Source organism: Erpetoichthys calabaricus, chromosome 7 (assembly GCF_900747795.2).
Source record: "Erpetoichthys calabaricus chromosome 7, fErpCal1.3, whole genome shotgun sequence".
Lineage (NCBI taxonomy): Eukaryota > Metazoa > Chordata > Cladistia > Polypteriformes > Polypteridae > Erpetoichthys > Erpetoichthys calabaricus.
Window position 1 is genome coordinate 98658608 of NC_041400.2, and position 15929 is coordinate 98674536.

Here is a 15929-nt window from a genome sequence, read left to right on the forward strand (position 1 = left end):
TTCTATAAATTGTCATGCAGATGGACTTTTAAGAGATGCAGCACAAGCTGCTCCACAATGAAATGCTTTGTAATACAGGTGTGCCTTGAAATATTGAGAGACTGCGGAATATTTCAGGGTGATTTTGTTTTAAAGTAATGTTTATATTAAAGCTGGAGTAGATCTTGTCTTAAAATCTTTTACAGTTTAGACACAGGAGACATCTTCCACAAGGTACAAAACTTGAAGCTGTATTTTAGCTTGCAGGCAAACCCATTCCTCATTTTTGTTAAGTACCCACTAAATTAAATTTCTCCAATATTTTCCACAGAGACTCGACTGTCTAAAATGGAAAAACCCACAAATTGCACAGCTGAAGTAACAGTTTTGTAGGTAATATGACGAACATAAATTGTAAAAACCTGACAAAAAAAGGTAAGGTGATGCCATTAACATGTTCCTTTTCTCAGCTAACAAGAGGGCTCGCCCCCTGCTCGCTTCGCTCGCCTACCCCCGGCGTTGGGTATCCTGAAATACATTAGTCGAGCTCGTTCGTTTTGGAGCCGTGCCCGCGGCATTTCAGACGCGCGTTGTAGGCGCCTGCGTTCATTGATTTTATCCAGGCGGGCTCGTGTTTGTATATCCGTCAGTCGAGCTCGTTCCTTTTGAACCCGTGCCTGCTTTGCTTCCGCAGTTTCAGACGCGTGTTGTAGGTGCCTGCGTTCATTGATCTTATCCAGGTGGGCTCGTGTTTGTATCGTTGAGCTGTATTGTGCTTGAATTTGGTGTAAAGTGTTCAGCGGTTTGTACAATCTCAAGCAGCACATTATTCCTAACTTCACTCCGCAGTAGTGCCACACACAATATGGCGGTGACATCTGCGGCTTCCGTACTCTCTTTGTGAAGCTTTTGGGGCCTCTGTAGCCACTTACGTGTGACTCGGGGTGGTCTGCTGCAGCACAGAATCCTCTTTTTTGTGTGGTTGTGTCATAGTGGTAGCTATGGGCGCGTTGTTGCTTCATTTCTCATTCACGTTAGTTGAGCTCTTTCGTTCTTGGTCCGTGACTCCTTCGTTCGCGGTGGATACGGCTTCGCTTGCAGGTCTATGAGACGCGCACCTGCGCAGTATGTCTCATGGTCCCATCGCCGTATCCCTGCGTCCATATCTGGTTTATTCTTGGTTAGTAATATGTATGTTTGCGGAGCAGTTTGCCCCTGCCTCTTAAGTTATGCACAGTCCCAGCAAGCCGCCGTGCCAAGTGAGATTTCAGCAAATGCATGATGATACTGATTGGATATTAGGAAGCTGCAGTGTAAGGCTTTTTTTTTTCTTTTTTAAATTAAATTCATAAGTTTTTTTTTTTTTTTATTCAGTTTGTCTAGTCTTCCTAATTCTTAGATACATCGAGTGACTAAACATTTAAGTGTAGCTCCCTTCTACATAGGTCACTTAGCATTTTCTGCAAAAGGGGACGAGCACATATGTGTAAATCTAAAACTGGTATACACTGCATTGCATAACTAGGTAATTACCTAGTTTAATAACATTTACCCCAAGCCACCTCTTTTTTTTTTTTTTTTTACTTTATTACACTTTTAACAAGTTGAAATATGTTGTCAGAACATGAAAAAAATGAAGCAGCAGAATCCACAATTGAGTCGCAAGCTATCCACTCTGTGTTGTTGCCGTCTGACAAGGAGTAAGCAAAAACAGAAAGACAAAGGCATCCTAATTCCAAACGAGAACACACACCGCACATATGAAAACAACCTGCCTATATTTAAGCAACAATCGGCTACATTAGCATATAAAATATGCAATAACTAACAAAAAATTTGAGCTACTATGATTTGACATTAACCTCAGAACTCTGTAAATGTGTACATATTTCTGACTCTAAACTAAATGTGTACCAATTATTTTGGGGGTTTTAGCATGGAATTCCACACTAAAGTATCACTTTGAACCCTACACACCCAAACTATCACCTACTCCTCTTGAATTTGATTTAAATTTTGCTCTGTACTGTTAATACTGTACTTGAAGATTCATGAAAACTATCCAAAATAATTTTTACAGAATTTTTCCTTAGCTGCTCAGAACAAAACATTTTCTAATGAACAGGAAACAGTTGAGAGATACTTAAAATACAACAATCGGTATATTCACTCATTTCATTTATGAAATATGTATAGTTTCGCAGCACCTTAGTTTACATAAAAAGGAGACAGTCTTCTGGCCTCCAGCAGCAAAAACTAGTATACATGATGGGTCACAATTAATGACAAATGATTCTGTAACAGTTTATGTTCATTACAGACTGCACTTTGATCACTTAATTTTGTGCACAAAGAATACCAATTTGTGAAAGGCATCTTTTAAACAAGTCATAAGAATTTGCCATTTTACAAACACTAAGAGGAAAAAAGTTCAAATATTAATACCAGTATAAATATAAAAAGCCACAAAATAAAAATGTACATAGAGTACCTTTAACCCATTTGGAAATTTAAATTTTTTTTTATTTTTTTAAATATTCAAACCTACAAATTCAAAACCTATGCTAGCTGGGTCTACCTCTATCAACATTTAAAATGTGTTAGGATGGTGTATGCTATATAAAGGTTACATTTAAATGACTGGTTGCTCTCACTTCCATTTATTAAATATAAGGGAAGCATATCTATAAAATTACTTGCAATGAGCAAACCAGCTGCTTCACAGAGGTGGGCAGTAAAGCCAAAAAATCACTATAAATAAAAAAAACTTAAGGTTACAGTATATATCACAGTATAATCAAACTGCATATATTGTTCAGACTGAATCCAGCTTATGTGCTTCTGCTGGCTCCATTTCATAGACTAACTGTGGCTGATATATTTTTTTTAATAAGGACCACTTTAACTAAAGCAATAATTCTATTTTTACAGAACATTTCCCATGCTCAAAGTGCTTCACAGAATTTCAAAATGAAAGAGTAAAAAGCAGAAAAATAAGATCAAATATACAACATAGAATATAAAATTGTCAGCATAAAACACTAAAAGATAAATACAAGACTCTGGAGCACCCCTAGTTACATACCTATAAGATTTTTCTAGGTTTGATACCAATTATCTATGTCATGTTATTTTCATGTTACTGGGTCAGCTTGAAGTTTAATGTGGAATGGGCATGGATGTAATAACAATAACATGCAAGCTGCTTGAGCAAGTTCCTTAACCAGAAAATTGCTCCAGGTGCACTGTACAATGGCTGACCCTGCATTCTGACTCCCAGTCCATGAAATCAATCCTGTCAATTTTACAATAATCCTTTATTTAAGAAATTTTGTGAGAAAAAAAAAAACCCTCTTTGTTAAACTCCTTTCAAATTATCTTAAGACTTTTGTTATTGCTTAGCCTGTGTACTAGTTCAGAATTTAAATATTAACTAGATTTGCAATTTAACTGGCAGACCTCATTACACATCCCAATGCACCTTTCAAATATAACAAATGCCCTTTTATGATGTGTATCACATTTTAGGGATTACACAAATGGACATTAATTTGCCTTCAAAAACCAAACAAATCACAATTTAATCATTTCCACATCTGTATTTAGCGATGATGTAGGTTTTGACCATCTTACAAACTGGCATAACTGCAGTTATTGGTGCTTTTAATTTTAATATTAACAAATGCAGCAATTGAATTCATCCCCAGTACAGGCAAGCCAAACAGAAACACTGTCAGAAACTTGTCTCGAGTTTTACTTGCTATACCCGTTTGCACTGCTAGTTCGCACAGTTCTATATACAAATGTAAGGCACTTGCCCCACAACTGAATTGTATAAATTGCTTAGAAAATGAATGGATGCTTAAATGCACATGTGTGGACATGATCACCGCAATTAAAGAATGAATGTGAAGCCTCTGTTACTTTCTAGGGTCTGTGTAGGACACAGTATTAAAAAATGATTCATCATGACAGAAAACAAAATGTTACATCATTGTGACACTACAAGTTGAGTGATTAAAATTTACCTCATTGTGCTCACCAAGCACACATTAATAGATAGATAGATACTTTATTAATCCCAAGGGGAAATTCACATACTCCAGCAGCACCTTACTGATACAAAAAACAATATTAAAGATTGATAATAATGCAGGTAAAAAAAAGACAATATCTTTATATAATGTTAATGTTTACCCCCCCCCCCCGGTGGAATTGAAAAGTCGCATAGTTTGGGGGAGGAACGATCTCCTCAGTCTGTCAGTGGAGCAGGACAGTGACAGCAGTCTGTCGCTGAAGCTGCTCCTCTGTCTAGAGATGACACTGTTTAGTGGATGCAATGGATTTTCAATAATTGATAGGAGCCTGCTGAGAGCCCGTAGCTCTGCCACAGATGTCAAACTGTCTAGCTCCATGCCAACAATAGAGCCTGCCTTCCTCACCAGTTTGTCCAGGCGTGAGGCGTCTTTCTTCTTAATGCTGCCTCCCCAGCACACCACCGCGTAGAAGAGGGTGCTCGCCACAACCATCTGATAGAATATCTGCAGCATCTTATTGCAGATGTTGAAGGACGCCAGCCTTCTAAGGAAGTATAACCGGCTCTGTCCTTTCTTACACAGAGCATCAGTATTGGCAGTCCAGTCTAATTTATCATCCAGCTGCACTCCCAGGTATTTATAGGTCCGCACCATCTGCACACAGTCACCTCTGATGATCACAGGGTCCATGAGGGGTCTGGGCCTCCTAAAATCCACCACCAGCTCCTTGGTTTTGCTGGTGTTCAGGTGTAGGTGGTTTGAGTCGCACCATTTAACAAAGTCATTGATTAGGTCCCTATACTCCTCCTCCTGCCCACTCCTGATGCAGCCCACGATAGCAGTGTCATCAGCGAACTTTTGCATGTGGCAGTACTCCGAGTTGTGTTGGAATGAATGATTTAATAATGACTTATGGATTAACTCTATAATGTGCTAAAAGTGTTAAGGGGGGAACCATACAACAATATGCCCAATCCTGAAGTCACACACTGAAATTACCCTGCCTTGAAGAAAATGTATTTCTAGACATTACTTCAGGTTTTCTTCTGACATGGAGATGTGGTGCTGCATCACCACCATAGTGAGGTATTTTTACATGTACTGTAGTATTCATTCATGATTTTCACACAAAGTACTTTGCCTAATTGAATATTTGTCTACCTGCATACATGCACAAATACTGCACATAGTGTCATTCAGTACTACTGATACTGGGGGAAAGAAAAAAAAAAAAGCTTGAACCCTTAAGATTTTGGGACACTGTCATACCAAAGACTAGTACCAAAAGTATCTGTGCTTTTGACATGCCTGTAAGAAACACAAATGAATTAGAATGGAAGATAATAAACCAGAATAAGTTACAAAAATAAAAATACTACAAGAAAACCCGGACCAATAGATCTGATACAAATGCAAATCCTGAGCACCTGGAAAAAGAGGTAAACTGAAAGGGTCACAATATCAGGGTGTTAGTTTTTTAAAAGAATTAATTGATCTATGTAATTAATACTCAAAAAATCTTAATGGTGCAAAAGAATAACTGAACAAGAAAAACATTACATTTGCCATAAAAAAACTGAATGTACTGTCGCCACTAGAGTGTTTAAAAAAGAAATTTACAAATATTTTTCACAATGCCTGTGGTTTGGCATTCAACAAAAATAAGCCTACCTAATTAGAGTTTATTATTGCCTTTCAAAACATCTTGGAACACAATACAAAACTACATGAAGACGAACCAAAGAAAATGTACATGTCCACTGACTGAACACTGCCTGTGCAAAAGCTATTAAACCAAGCGCTATAATCCAGCCTACTAAAGAAAGCTTTCACACTACTGACTGTCAAAATCCTCTCTCTACAGAAATCAATGTTACTGGACAATTTTTTAAAAAGATACTTCAGTAATGAAATATCTGTATGAAATGTTTTCCACTCAACTGCTTTCTAACCTTGACCATATACAGCAGTTCAACATAAATGAAAAGGTGTGAAATACTTATCGTTGCCTACTGATGACTTGCTTTATTTTCTGTTTAAGAAAAATTGTGGTTCTTTGCCTTAAGCATGTGCTCATTTTCCTTAAAGGCTAATTCAGGAATAAGCTATTTTCATCATCACTATCTGAAGTAGAAAAAAAAAACTAACTACTGTTATATCAACTTCTTCAATGATTACGTGGGTGGGGGAAATAGTCTCCCTTCAAAGTCTGAAGATGCAATTTTACATAAATAGTTTTGGAGGTTGAATTGGGGCGCAATGCAGATGGGGTTGGAGTTGTGCACTGTGAGATGTGATGGTACACTTACATTTGCTACTCATGCTACAATGGACCACCCCAATTATTTGTCATACGATGTGTTAACTGCAGTTACAAATGTTTGACATACAACAAGACTTGTTGGCTTTTGGAGACCAATTATGCATACTGGTTCCAACCATAAACAGTAGCAAACAAAGACAGCTCAAGAAAGAAAACTTTTTTTGTAACCACTAGCATTCTGACTAGGGAGGAACATTCAATTAAGCCTTATTTCAAAAAGTCACTGAATGTAATATACTAAACAAGATGCAACCTGACATTTTAGTAGATTTCATATATCCAGCTTCCAGGATTGTACCAATTGAAGATCGTGTGTGGACTGAACGGTCTTGTTGCTTTGGAACTACATATGTAGCTAGTCAAATGTTGGGAAACTTGATGCTGCATGCATGCATTGGGCCATTTCCCACCCTATCAAACTGCACACCGCTGAAAACTGGACAACTATAGAAGGAGGACTAAAAGCAAGTTGCAGATTGTGTCTATTATTTTGTTTTCAGGCAATCAATACACAGTCGCAGTTTTCCTAAGGTGACGACTTCTACCTAATATAGGATATGATCTAACAAGAAATAGGTAAATTAGATTGTTTTTGAAGGGACTTAAATTTGTACTTTGTTGCCCTTTACTATTACCTTAGGCTACAAAATAAATAACAAAATTTAGAATGATGGGCTAGAGAAAAAAGTTAATGTTCTTCCTAATTGACGATTGTGTGTTCGTACATTACAATTTTAACAGACTAAATACTGGATCTGTGTTACTTTTATCTGGATTTGGGGGAATGGCGGGGATTTAAACAATAAAGTGATGCCCTGAGAGTGGCTAATAAGAAACACAAGCTTTGTCATTGTTGGAAGGCAAGAATATTCCAGTTGATAGTGCAGCTTGCACACTTGTGTAGCATCAACCTCACTTAAATTTTGATCCAAGATGTCTTACTACATAAGTCATGAAAGTTTGATAAAGCTTAGAAGAATTTGTACTCCAAATTAGGAGTGTTGACGGACAACCCTTCATCATAAAATGAACAGCTTAAGCTTCAACACAATTTAGAGGTAACTTCAGTATTCATTCCATAAAACAAATTTTAAAGTAACTAGGGGGCTTTGCTCACCAGCCCAATGTATTTGGTTAATTGGACATAGAAAAAAAAATTAAAAAACATTTTAAATTGTATCTTTTCTTTGATACTGTAGCAACTGACATGATAGTGTCACAAAAAGTTTTACTTGAACAAATCGCCGACTTCCTAACCCCAAACAACTTTCTAGCACCCTCTCCAACACCCCCAATCAATACCCTACTATCAGTCTTCCGTGCTGTACTCTGCCCTCCCTCAATCGGACCGAACAGTCACTTAAAACCAAAAAGCCCTCAACCTGGCTGGGACACTACAATACTTTCAAATTTTACTGCTTTCATATTCTGTACCTTTCTCTGAATGTGTATCGCGCCATTGTTTGTTTGAGCCTTTCGAATTCCACTGCTTTCATAATCTCTTATCTGCCTTTTTTTCTCTCCAACGCCTTTGGGTTTCTATTCTCCATATTGTCCTTATATGCTTTATATGTGCGGAGAGCACATGATCTGTGTGTACTACGTGCTTTTACACCACTGAGTGTTTTTTGATAGGTGTGCTCTTATATGATATCTTTTGTAAGTATGGCATGTCTTACAAGAATCTCATGTTCCACGTCCCCACGAGACGGCCCTGGGAAAATCTCTTGGCACCAACTCTCATGTTTACAGTCCCCGCAAGACGCTCCGTGGCAAGTCTCTTTTCTCTCGCGGGTCTTTTAAATGTCTTCCGAGAACTTCCGAGAAGATAACATATCGTCGCCTTGCTTTTGCTTTCCAGGATTTTTTTTATAATAGATATAGAAGCAAAGTAGAAGCAAATTATACTAGATTAAAAATAACTAAATAAAATAGCAAATGAAAAACATTCCCAAATACTACCACAGGGGGTGAAACACTCAGTACCACTAAACATGACCTCCCTTCAGTAGCTAGTCTGCTATCTTACTGTGGATCTGCGAGTGCACATGTTGGAACCAGGGTACACACACAAGTGATTAAATCAGATGAGTCAACAAAGAACAATATGCTTCACAAGGTAGCTAGCACTACTGTTGCCTTAAGTGGTGGTCCCATTACTGTGTATGACATAACAACAAGCTTGCATGATAATGCTTCAAAGTCTAGTGTGGGCTCATAAAAGGAGTGGTATAGTAAGGCACAGATTCAAACATTAAGAGCAGTAATTGAGAAAAGGATTAAAGATCAAGAAAGCTAAATTCTACTAGACATTTAGCACAACCAGATTGAAACTCTCAAGAGTAGGACCCTAAAAACAGTCTGAAGAAAAACGTCATGGTGACAGTTTGTGGGATATTGCTAATAATATGAAAAACTAGCTCATATCTTATGAAATTGAAAAGGCAGATTAAATCTTTTTAAAAGTTAGAAAATTAAAATACAGTAGTACCATTTTAATGGGAAGGAAAACTTTAAAACCAACACTGCTTAAAATACTTGAAATGTACATCAAACTTGGGGCATCTGCTGAACAACAAGAATGAATCAAGCTTGCAAAGAAAAATGACGACATTTCCCAAGAAGCAGCAGATGCTGAAGAAAAAAAAAAAAGTTTCAGTATAGTACTTAGAAATATCCACCTAATAACCAGTTAACGATCTTAAATTAAAAAACAAAAAGGTAAGGAGGTGAAAAAGAGCAAGTAATTTAAGGATCAACCCAGTAAAACTCCAGATCTAAACCAGACTTAACTACTACAAGAATTTATACTGACTACCTTTACAGAGTTATCTAAAATGAGCATTACTTAGTATACAAGAGATTGCCATCAAATATGTCATGAGGTATTTAAACTTACAGGAAACCGATTTAAGTACTGAGCAACATGCTATGCACAACTGTGAAAAACATACTTTAACACATTAATTTGGTTTCTACACTGCAGAATGTTATAATACAACAAAAGGTGTAAAGATTATCTTTTTCCTGAAGGTACTGTTAAGTTTACCAAGTATGTTATAATAAGAAGTACAATTTAGTAGGATGGTTACATTTTCGAGTTTAGATTTCTTCACTTTAACATGTACAACAACCCTTTAATATACAAAATGTTGCTTAGAAATCTTAAACTTACAGTTCTTAATGCAAAGGATAAAATGGCAACTTCTGAAGAATCATACCCACTGGTAAATGTCAACAAAATAAATCAAGGGCAGTGTAGGACTGAATGCCCAACTACTCCTGTTATGAAAGACGTTTTGCTGCAAAGAAGAGAGGTTTTGTGCCAGCACACATAATGAAAGTGGCAAATATAGATAACTACACTCAGTAGTCCTGGAGGTCAAAGTGGCAATACGTCTGGGATCCAAAATTTTTAAATTAGGAGCCAATCACTACCTCTTAATTACTACTACTGAAGTAATAACTGCCCAAGCAATATTTAGTGCCTAGGCTAACTTGAGATTCCCAACCCTCACTTGCTTTCATGTTTTAGGCTTTATTAGCTGCATTTATGTTTTTTTACTCCTTAGTTTTCTTAAACTACCTATCAATGCAATGCAAACACCACATGAATAAGAAGCTATCTAACTTGGTCCCATTTACACAAGTGTTTTCATCAAATAAACATTTTAGTAAATGTAAAGAGAAACAGAAGAGGGAAAAACAAGAGAACAGGGGATTACTAACTTGATCTGGGTCACAAAGCATTTCAATGATGTCCACTGAAAAGAAAAATCTGCAATGTAATAATGACCTGAAGACATGGCAGAATGGAAACACTACCAAGCCTTACAATTAAACAAGAGCTGTTATCAGGAAGGACTGCCTTCTAATTTAGTCCATCAGGTTAGAACAAAAACCTGCAGCTACTGGTACTATCCAGGACTGAACTTGTGCACCCTTATCTTTCAGACACATCTGCTGCAAGATGCATTCTCAAAGACTCCGCTAAATGCATTTTAGCAAATTTGAAGGGTGATCAGAGCCAACCATTCAATGCAAACTACTAGTCAACTGCTCAGTCAGTCTAACTTGTTAGTTCTGCTTCATCCACTACAGTAGTCACAAAACAGATGAGGTATTCCATGCCCACAATACTCCTGCAGCAACCATACAGGTGGTAAGATGCACATGGTGAGGTTTTCGATGAAAAACAGAAGCTTTTTAACGTTATAAACCTTACCACATTTTTCTACCAAGGTATACCAAAAATAGGGATGAAATAATCTATACAACTACATGGCGTCTTTAAGTACTACAGAGGTCTCCATGGAAGGGTCTTAAATTGACCAATGTCTATCAACATTAGTTTTTGAAAATTTGTTAAATACAGTACATCCAGAAGGTTTCGGACGACATACGAAACAACTGCTTCTTATATACCAACAGCATCATGTTGAGCAGATTGCTGATTAAACACTCTTGTCTCATACCAACTAAAATCCCTGATGTTAAAATCTGCACGGGCTAATTTTAACGGACAGATGCCCTGGACTTCTCTATTGCGGCCCTACGCGTGGAAGCGGTGATGAAAATGAACACACTTAGTGACATGCTGCCCATGTTGCCCTGAATGGAACATGTCCGCATCTTAATCTTGTGAGCCCCCGTCCCTACTTCAAACTATCAAACACAGCTGTCTTCTTGTCTAAACAAAACACGAACCGTCAGTGCGGAACACACAAGAACAGCGAACATACTGATAGATGAAAGTGAAAAAATTACTTTTGTTTTCAATACACAAGGCCCGAGATTCAAACCGCCATTGATGCCGCCATCTTATAATGCGGGGTGACAAAAATGGGGAAACAAGCCTTACAGTGAACAGATGTCTAAATGTAACGGCAAGGGTAATAAATCTACACAGAAAACAGATGAACGCAACTGAAAAGAATAGCAGAGGCTTTAACTCAATCTGGAGTAGTCCGTAAAAAATCGCCTTACTGCCGTGTCATCAGAATACTACCATAACACACCACAAATTACGCAAACTGTGATTACGTAACATCAACAATTGCTACTTAGGGGAAGTAATAAAACCTGCCTGGACCTCTTTTTTTTAACTCTCCTAAGCGTACGTACCATCGTAAACACCAAGAATCCCAGGATACCCAGACACAGAGACAGCGGAGCACAGGCAGGAAGGCACCTAGGCAAACCCCCTGCTGCCTTCACGCGCAGGCCCACGCATTGAACCGATGTAGTACTGTAAATTCCTCCAGCTCCAGCCCCCGCCCTCACCCGATCTGTCGCTATGGGTGTCAGAATATTATATTACCTTGTGAATTCGCTTCAGAGCCATTGATGATGAAGACAACGACGAGAAAGAGTTCTCAGCTCTCAAATGAAAATGTGTCAGTTAAAAGGAAACAAAAACACGCTTGTCTCTCGCGTACTCTGTGGTCTCCTAAAGTCACCCAGTTGATCGTGGTCTTCCGGCTGATAACCAGCAAATACGTATTTTTTTTCTTTTTTTTGTCTTTCTCCAAACTCTCGTCTTTGGGGTTCCGCTCCTGTTACCGACTACTCTTCCTCTCTCAGTCCAACTACCCGCTTCCTCTCCGGCGTTCTAGTCTTCTCTGTAACTATACCACAAGATGGCCGTCTAAGCCGGAACTATACACACCCTGCCGCGGACTTGACTCATATTATTCCGCCCTCACACAGAGCTACTTTACGATCAATCCGCACCTAGGCCAAATGTTCGTATTCCGTGTCAATTGGCGGTTCCAATTGAATAAACATTTATTATTAAGTTGAAAGCATAATATGAAACGCTGTAGGGAGGAATTGTATCAATTATCTTTTTCCACTGAAAGATTCATTCAGTAGTACATATTCTAATTAACATATCAGCAGGAAATGCGTAGCAACGCCTGAAGTCTTCCTGTGAATTCTTTTTTTATGTATGGATTCAGGTCACGTGGTTGTAAACACTGTTGCAATTCGAAGAGCCGCCTCTGCGAGAAATTCTCGAAGGTGATTGGATTGTAAGCCGGCAAGCGGGATAAATCACTTTCAGGTGGCGCTGCTTCGTCAAAAACGTGTAGTGGACGGTGTAAAACTGGAGTTAGCGCTTTTGTTTTCTTGGACTGTTGTATGGAAAAGGCTTTTAAAGTGCTTATTTTATTTAACTTTACGCTTAGCAGACTGATCAAAAGGACATATCCACAAGACAATATTTTGTAGCTTTGCCGAAGGTATTTTATATAGTGCCGATCTTTGCTATAAAAATGCATCTCTTTACAAAAAGCGCAGCTTTGTTTACAACTACCGTTTACCGGAATGATTGTTCTAGCATGCTGTTTTTCCACTTCGACAGAAAGACTAAATACTACCCTCAAAAATAACTAACAGGGTTGTTTACTTTATCTAATTTAACTTAAAATACAGTCATTTAAAATAAAACTTTTGATATTATGTTTCTTGTTCTAGCTGACATCATTTTCTTAGACATTACATTAACACGGTTAAATCATGTGGAAACAAAAACCATTAAATTACGTTCCTTTGACAGAAACATAATTGTCTGTCTTTGCCTATTTTAAGTTGCACTTACTCAGAATTACCACTTTATTAATACTAAAAACATGTTGTTTCCCTTTTCACCATACACAGTTGAATTAAGTAGATTTAACTTAAAACAAACCAGTGTTATGCTAGTGACTATCCTGTTTTTGCACAAAGATCAGCCTCTTTTGCTGTATTGTAGTCAAAGCACCCCCATACCTTTGTACACTTGGAAAGAAAGACTCTTAGTAAAGTGGTTTTTCTGAATGCTGTGGATTTTGTGTAGTTGTGGAAGATGATTTATTATATACAGGTATATATATATATATATATATATATATATATATATATATATATATATATATATATATATTTCAATGAACTGGCAAGTTTGTTGATCATTTTATATCAGAAAAGTGTATTTTCTTTGCCTCAAATACAACAAAATTGTCAATGTTAAGGTTACACAAAAATGCAGTCCCAAAATAATGAAAATATCTTTTACATCCTTAATTGTTTGTGTTGATATAACATAAACGGTTATTTAAATACAATATTTTTTTGTATAATAAGATGAACATGATAGAGCTATATACATTGTCACACACGGCAGCTGAAGGGCCTGAATAATGTTAATTTCATGCCAGACCAGGGGGCGGCGAGGTGCACTGACTTTCTTTCTCAATCCCTTGCAGACCATCCACAGGAAATCCCTCACGGTTTCCGTCCCCTCTAATGATGTCACTTCTTGTTCCGGGCCCTCTGATGACATCCCTTCCGGTTCCAGCCCCTCTGATGACATCACTTCCTGTCTCGGCAAATAAAGCCACCATCTTTGTCAATCTGCCTCAGTACTGTTTTGGACCTGTAAACAACTCCTATAAATTACCCATTTGCAGCCGGGGAATATTATATGGGTGGCTGCCCCAAACCTTTCTTGATGTCTTTGGCTTGTTCTTGTGACAACATGTATTTGTTTTACCATCAGGATAATATATTTATAGTAAATAGAAATAAGCGTCAATTTTATTAAGCATATCCAAAAAGTTACTTTTGTAAGTGTACCTGTATATTGCTTAGGCTGACAAAAATAAGTCAATGTTGACCAATAAAAGCTGAAAAAAGTAAGTGGTATGTTTGAATTTAGTCTATCAACAGCTGTACTTTATGTTGATGTAAAGCTGTCTGTATATGATAAATCAATACCATTTGATTAAATGCAAATGTTTGGCATAATTATATAAGTTCACTTTATGATCATTCCTCTTTAGAAATACACTTCCAGTGCAACAATTGTGTTTCGTTAGACAATTAAAATATCTTCTTTAAAGGATTTCCAATTGTTTCATATCCGGTCTTGTAGTCTAAAATATAGAGTCAACTGAACAAATTTAGTAAAAGTAAATAAAATCACTAATTACTGCCCTGTATCATATATACCAGGTATAAATTACTCTTCATAAGTACAATCCTCAACAGGTTGGACTATTAAGGCTCTCTATATTAAAATGCATGTGATAAAGGCCAAATTAAAATCAACAAAAATCCATTTAGGGACTTTGTAAATACATTTTTTTGCAAATTACAGAAGCATTTTTCCTGCCACTAAAACAAAAATTATATAATTATTTTGCAAAAGTATTGTGTTAGTTCGTAAAGATATTGCCTGGTTGGTCGGTATTGCCGTGTACATGAGTGTTCTGATCGTCTTGTGACAGCAAATGAGGGATAGAGAAGGATGTACATAGTGTGCTATGTATGTGCTAAGGGATAAATTTAATTTGCTTAGTTTAGAATGGACTCAAGTCCTTTGCAGGGCTCAATCACACAGCCAAGCCAAATATAGTGTGTTGCGTGCAATTTAGTAACAGAAAACTATAAATAAAGTGCTATAACTGTTTAGCTTTTTTACAGTTATTCACTAAAGATATTTTGAAATGGCATGATCTAGTGGGGGCGGCACGGTGGCGCAGTGGTAGCGCTGCTGCCTAGCAGTTAGGAGACCCGGGTTTGCTTCCCGGGTCCACCCTGCGTGGAGTTTGCATGTTCTCCCCGTGTCTGCGTGGGTTTCCTCCGGGCGCTCCGGTTTCCTCCCACAGTCCAAAGACATGCAGGTTAGGTGGATTGGCGATTGTAAATTGGCCCTAGTGTGTGCTTGGTGTGTGGGTGTGTTTGTGTGTGTCCTGCGGTGGGTTGGCACCCTGCCCGGGATTGGTTCCCTACCTTGTGCCCTGTGTTGGCTGGGATTGGCTCCAGCAGACCCCCATGACCCTGTGTTCGGATTCAGCGGGTTGGAAAATGGATGGATGGATGATCTGGTGGTGCAGCAGGTACTGTTCATAACTTGGATCTTCAGGGTCTTGGGTTAAGGATGGGAAAAACGGGTGGATGTTATTTACTTCATAGCAAATGAAGGGCTGAACATATTTTGTTAATTGAGAAGTATTACTGACACATTTTCAGTATTTGCTGTTAAAATAGGCAATCATGCAAACACACTCAGTGATACCAAACAATCCTGGAAATTACAATGTGATGAAGGAATGCTAGCTCTGTGCTACCACTCTACCAATGTTAAAACACCTGCAGTAAACTTAAACTTGATTAAAACTAAATGTGTCCCTTTAACTTTTGTTCAGTTCTTGTCACTTGATTCCATGCTATACGTGTGTTTAATCTGTGTGTCAATAGTTGTCACTAGGCAACCAAAGCACACACATGTGTGATGCTACAGGTGTCTTCTTCTTCTTCTTCTTTCGGCTGCTCCCGTTAGGGGTTTCCACAGCAGATCATCTTTTTCCATATCTTTCTGTCCTGTGCATCTTGTTCTGTTACACCCTTCACCTGCATGTCGTCTCTCACCACATCCATAAACCTCTTGGGCCTTCCTGTTTTCCTCTTCCCTGGCAGCTCTACCCTTAGCATCCTTCTCCCAATATACTCAGCATCTCTCCTCTGCACATGTCCACACCAGCACACTCTCGCCTCTCTGACTTTGTTTCCCAACCGTCCAACTTGAGCTGAACCCATATAACATA

At 38.0% G+C, this 15929-nt stretch overlaps 1 protein-coding gene across 2 annotated transcripts in view; it reads right to left on the reverse strand.

Annotated features, from left to right (window-relative positions):
* LOC114654584 (ubiquitin-conjugating enzyme E2 D2) overlaps window positions 1–12008 on the reverse strand; it is a 98166-nt gene extending 86158 nt beyond the window's left edge. Inside the window, exon 1 of one of the 2 annotated variants that reach the window (XM_051929964.1) lies at window positions 11660–12008. In XM_051929964.1, coding sequence (XP_051785924.1) covers window positions 11660–11683 — 24 coding nt within the window. In that variant the 5' untranslated portion in view covers window positions 11684–12008. The remainder of the gene's footprint in view (window positions 1–11659) is intronic. The other variant, XM_028805208.2, reaches the window with a different exon arrangement.
* Window positions 12009–15929: the final 3921 nt, after the last annotated feature.